The sequence below is a fragment of the Capronia coronata genome, assembly GCF_000585585.1.
Source record: "Capronia coronata CBS 617.96 chromosome Unknown acBCG-supercont1.1, whole genome shotgun sequence".
NCBI lineage: Eukaryota > Fungi > Ascomycota > Eurotiomycetes > Chaetothyriales > Herpotrichiellaceae > Capronia > Capronia coronata.
In genome coordinates this window covers 1,850,013-1,856,012 of record NW_006912893.1, presented here as the reverse complement: position 1 = coordinate 1,856,012, position 6,000 = coordinate 1,850,013, and the positions used below count along the sequence as shown (strand labels likewise).

The window sequence follows — 6,000 nt, the reverse complement described above, 5'->3', positions numbered from 1 at the left end:
ACTGGTAGAAGCACTGGTAGAAGCACTGGTAGAAGCACTGGTAGAAGCACTGGTAGAAGCACTGGTAGAAGCACTGGTAGAAGCACTGGTAGAAGCACTGGTGGAAGAGCCGGTAGAATAGCCGGTGGATGAAATGCCAGAAGAAGAACCAGTCGAGATAACAGTGCCTGTGGAAGAGCCAGCGGAAATGCTAGAGAAAGCACTGGTCAAAGTACTGGTAGAGGAGCCACTGGTCGAAATGCCGGAGGAAGACCCAGTCGAGACACCAGTACCTGTGGAAGAGGCAGTCGAAATGCTTGTTGACGAACCACTAGTAGGAGTAATGGTAGAAGAGGCGGTAGTTGAAACGCCTAGGGAAGACCCAGTTGAAACGCCTGAGGAAGAACCAGTCGAGACACCAGTACCAGTAGAAGAGCCTGTAGAAATGCCAGAGGAAATGCTAGAAGCACTAGTTGAGACAGCCGCTCCTGAAGAAGAACTAGTAGCGACGCTGGTCGAAATTCCAGATGAAATCCCAGATGAAGTACCGGTCGAAGAACCACTTCCGGTGGTAAAGCCAGCGGAAGTGCCAGTAGAAGTGCCGGTGGATGAAATGCCAGAAGAAGAACCAGTCGAGATACCAGTGCCTGTGGAAGAGCCAGCGGAAGTGCTTGAAGAAGCACTTAAAAAAGTACCAGTAGAAGTGCCAGTAGAAAAACTAGAGGAAGCACCAGTTGAAACACCTGTTCCAGTAGAAGAGCTAGTAGCAACGCTGATCGAACTTCCAGAGGAGATAACAGCCGAAGAACCAGTTCCAGTGGTAGAGCTGGTAGAAGAGCCAGTGGAAATGCTGGTCAAAAAGCCGGAGGAAGTGCTTGTGAAGATACCAGACCCAGAGGAAGTGCTTGTCGAGATCCCAGAGGAAGTACTCGTCAAGATACTAGTCCCTGTGGTAGATCCAGTAGAAGAGCTGGTCAAAACGTCGGAGGAAGTGCTTGTGGAGAGACCAGATCCAGAGGAAGATCCAGAGGAATTACTCGTTGAGATGCTAGTTCCAGGGGTAGAACCAGAAGAAGAGCTGGCAGAAGAGCTGGGGAAAACGCCGGAGGAAGTGGTCGTCAAGAGACCAGATCCAGAAGAGCTCGTGGAAATCCCAGATCCAGAAGAAGTGCCAGTCGAGATACTAGTGCCAGTCGAGGAGCCGGTCGAGGAGCCAGTCGAAGAGCCGGTTGAGATACCAGTTGTGGTGATAGCACCAGTGGGGGAGCTACTCGAGATTTCAGCCGTGATTGACGAGCTAAATTTCGACGAAGACGTTCCAGTACTGGTTGCTGATGTTGGCAGGACCACGGAAGCCGAAGACGTAGAAGACCCATTGCTTCCAATACTAGAAGAAGAGGAAGATGCAGACCCGGAGTTTGTGCTGCTTGAACCTGTCGCAGTTGTTGTTGAGCCGACGCCTCCTGTCGATGTGAATGAAGAAGTGCTCCCACTGCTGGTTGACGTAGAGCCGATGGTCGTGCTTGTAGCGGGAGCTAATGGTTGTGAGTGAGTACCAGGTATTTCTCGAATATCAGGGACCAAACTTACTGGTAGGAACGAAGACGATGGGGTTTTCACATAGCTCAGTTGTAAGATACGCGAAGACAAACCCGTTGTCGAAGCAAAATCCTGCTGTGTCGGCCAATTGTGCAAATCTGCCCCGGACAATCTCCCAAACAGCAAATCCGGTGGGATAGTCCAAGAAGCGTTGGACTAAAGATGTGACGCGCCTTGCTGTACCCAGTATCTGACTGTTGGATAGGAAGGAGGTACCGTCGTCACTCTTGAAAATCAAAGCTGCTGAAGAAAGGTCACCGACCACGATACCCCGGTTGTCAGAGTCGAAAGCGAGAAAGCCGTCGACAGTCTGTCTTGGTAGTAGAGAAGCAGACACCGGGGTCCCGCTGATTTGAATGTAGAATCCCGTTCCCGTGGGATTTATCGTTGCAGTAGAGGTCGTACTGGCAGATGTGATAATATTTGACCAGGACGACAAGCTGCTTGTTGTGGCGCTGCCAGAGGACGAACCGCCGCTAGTAATGCTGCTAGAAGACAACGAGCTGCCGGCTGTGGTGCTAATAGAGGTGGAAGTGCTAGTCAGGGTATTGGAAGACAACGAGCTGTCGGCATTGCCGGTAGACGAAGACGAACTGCCCGAGATAGTGCTGCCGGACGAGGTTTGGCTGCTAACCGGCACACTGGACGAACTAGCAGTTGTCGTGCTAATAGAAGCCGAGCTGCCGGCACTGCTGGTAGAAGAAGACGAACCGCTCGTAATAGTGCCACTAGACGAACTGCCAGCAACAGAACTGCCGGAAGACGACGAGCTGCTAGTCGGGGCGCTGTTGGAAGACGACGAACTACCAGCTGTCGTGCTAATAGAGGACGAAGTGCTGGTAACAGAACTGCTAGAAGAGAGCGAACTGCCAGCTGTCGTGCTGACAGAAGAGGAGTCGCTAGCAAAGGTACTGCTGGAAGGTAACGAGCTGCTGGCTACCGTGCTGATAGAGGATGTGCTGCCGGAAGAGATCAAGCTGGTGGCTGCGGTACCGGTAGAAGATGACGAGCTAGTCGTAACAGTGCTGCTGGTAGAAGGCGAACTGCTGGTGACAGTATTGCCAGAAGAGGTCAGGCTGCTGGCTGCGGTGCTGACAGTAACAGAGGATGTGCTCCCGGCAGCAGAAGACGAACTACCAGTGGCAGTACTGCTGGAAGAGGTCAAGCTGCTGGCTGTAGTGCTGGTAGACGATGCGCCGCCGGTAGAAGAAGACGAACTACCAGTGACAGCATTGCCGGAAGAGGTCGGGCTGCTGGGTGCGGTAATGACAGAAGATGTGCCACCAGTACTAGCACTTCCGGAGGAGGATAAGCTGGTGGCTGTGGTGCTGGTGGAAGAGGACGAACTACCAGTGACAATACCGGTGGAGGAGGATGATCTAGTAGCTGTAGCACCGGTAGTAGAGGACGAACCACCAACGACAATAGTGCTGGAAGAAGTTGGGCTACTGACCGCGGTGTTGATAGAAGATGAAATGCCAGTGACAGCACCGCCGGAGGAGGAGCTAGTAGCTGCAGCGCCTGTCGATGAGGACGAACCACCAGTAACAACATCACCGGAAGAGGAAGAGAAGGTAGCTGTAGAGCTGGTAGAAGAGGACGAACCACCAGTAACAGCACCCGCAGAGGAGGAAGAGCCGACACTAACAGCTGCAGTGTCGGTAGAAGAGGAGGTAGTACCAGTACCGGCACCACTAGAGGAGGAAGCATCGATGGTGGAGTGGGTAGAGGAAGACACAGTGGCTGCACCGGTTGAGCTGCTCGTTCCTGGAAGTGTGGTAGACGTTGCTGAGCTGATCTTGGATGGGCCTCCTGTAGAAGAGAGGCCCGACGAGGCCGTTGGGTTCCAGTCTTGCCATGCTTGGCCGGCAGTCTTCGTCTGCAACCAACTTGCGTCTCCTCCAGGGATAGGCCACCAGCCAGGTTTGCCATGACCAACACCGGACGGGTATGGAACGGAGACAGTGCGAGTGGTTTCTGCAGGTTGAGTGAAGCAAGGCAGGTTCAAGATGATGGTCTTGGTGATGTGTACTTCGAAGTGGAAAGTGGTCGGTCCCGAAAAGGACTTGGTCACGTAGGCATTCCACGGCTGTCCTGGGAAGGTATGTACCTCAGGCTGGAAAGTGATGGAGGGTCGGCCCTGGGTCGTCACAGTGACGGTTTTGGTGGTAGTGGTGATGACAGGAGGTGCGATCTGCGGGAATGTCCACGTATAGACGCCAGCACTTGGGATCTCTCCCGCGCTGGAGCAGACGGCCTCGACAGCCGTAGACATGGGTGGCTGTTCAATCCACATCTCATACCACTCAACACATTTCTGATATTCTTTGCCCGATAGACCAATACCGAATCGGCATTCCACGACAGCCAACAGCTGCGAACGACGTCCGTCGGGCTGGATACATTTGTGGCACAACCCACTACCGTCATAGCCAGGTACGGCCAGAGGTCCGATCTCGTTGAACGGTGCCCCTGCGCGTCTAGTGACCGTTTCATACAGAGAGGTCTGCGTCTTTGTTTGTTTCTCCTTATGGAACCAGTCAACCCAGATTTTCCCACGCTGTTTAGGCGCTGATGGAACAGCCGTAACTTGGGTCAGGGTCTCAAGGTATTCAGAGGCTCGGAAAGGTTGTTTGATGTCGGTAACAGTTGTCGTCTGCGTGATTGTTCCGTTCCACGCGCAAGGAACCACGGTGGAGACATAGGGGTAGGTCGTGAACGGGTAGATCGTCGAACATTGGCCCTTGACACAAGCAGTCATGGGGTTGCAGGTAGAGACTGGCTGGTACTGAGCAGAGACTGTGATGGGTGCATAGCTGAGCGCTGTGGCACTGGGGCAAGGCTCAATGGTGGTCAGGATTTCCCCGGACACTGCCGTGCTGGCCACCAAGGTCAGTGCAGCCTTGAAGGCCACCAATGCTGATAGCTTCATGATCGGTGAAAACAAACAAGAAGAGAGCAATGTGAACGAGTGACTGTAGAGAGAATCGATGGTTGCAAGGCATGGTATCACGTCGATGAAGGGGTGTTTTATACGTTCACTGCTTGGACAGAGCACTCACCCCTTTTGTCGCACACAGTGCTCAACAGAAGAACATGACAGACCTGCCTATATCAAGCTCGACCCACCTCCACTGTCGAGGACATCGTGTTGGACTTGATTGCACGCGATTCCATGCGGTAGAATGGAGAGCACTCACCCCTTTGGTCGCGGATAGTATTCAATAGAAGGACATGACAGCTTGACTATGTCCAGCTGGACTCCACCTCCACGGCCGAGGACATGGTTTTGGACCTGATGGCACGCAGGTGTAGGCAGGCATCGAGGAGATTGGGAAAGCATCAAATGCGAGGACATCTTGTCACCTCAAAGCGTCGACCGTGCGGTGTTTAGCATCAGGTTCCTGGTATAGCCGTAGCTTCTACCGAAGGCTGAACTTCAAGCTTGACCAATATTTTCTTGCTGGTTCTCGTGAATTGTGAAGCTCGGGCAGGCATGCCAAGTGTCAATAGCGAGACATGCGGTATTGTCACATATAGGAAGACGTCTCGCGATGCCCCCTGCTTTGACTCAAGACAGGAGTACCTCCTGTGGACCTCCAATGAGTAGACAGAGTCTTCATGTTCTTGGAGAGTAATCATACTCCTGGTTCGTATAGCCTGGCATCGTTTCCGAATGTCTCAATGAGACACTGGCAACAAAGGGACCACGACAGATTATAGACAGGAGGTATGGCGCCACCGTCACAGGAATCCTTACCATGAGATACTCTGTTGGTTGTGAGGGGAAATGGCGCGAGATTGACCCTGCCACATTCATGAGCCCTTTCAAGGGACAAGCACAAGCACACAGAGCTTTGGGGGTTCAGCTCTGAAAGACACAGATGTCATTGTCATCAAGCGAAGCCATCGTCAAGATACACCCAAGTACGAGACGACAGCACGACCGGATGCAACCCGAGCTTCAAGTTGCTCCTTGTGGGTCGTCTGGGAGTTGAACATGGGCCAGGGGAGGCTGGCCATGAATTGTGTCTGGACTCCGAGTCCGGAAAGTCTTCGAGGTCTTCCCGGGCTAGAATCTCAGTTTTAGTCCGTCCGGAATAACGAGCGGGTATTGGGTGCTTGCATCCTCCTTGAGTTGCTTCTTCCATCGGAGATGCCGCTTCCTACCGATGTCTTGTGATTGGCTGTGGTCTGTTATGTCTCTTGGCTTGCCTCCATCTCCCTGAATCTGGAGGCAGGATATCGACCATTATGCCTGAGAGACCGATGCTCTCCTCTCAAGCCCAGCCACGCGTGCCTCCAGATCTGTTCTCTGACTCCAGGCATGCCAAGGATAGAGGATTCCACATTCTGAACAGTTTCCATGATATCTGTCTGGTTACTGGAAAGGCTCCCTCTCACCACGTTGACGCTGCAAAT

At 53.0% G+C, this 6,000-nt stretch overlaps 1 protein-coding gene across 1 annotated transcript; it reads right to left on the bottom strand.

The window, feature by feature from the left end:
- Nucleotides 1-3,272: 3,272 nt before the first annotated feature.
- On the bottom strand, nt 3,273-4,510 carry A1O1_00652 (uncharacterized protein; the record flags this gene model as incomplete). Its single annotated transcript, XM_007721569.1, has 2 exons — nt 3,273-3,345; nt 3,411-4,510. 2 exons carry the CDS (start codon nt 4,508-4,510, stop codon nt 3,273-3,275), a joined length of 1,173 nt encoding a protein of 390 aa, XP_007719759.1.
- Between the last annotated feature and the right edge of the window lie 1,490 nt (nt 4,511-6,000).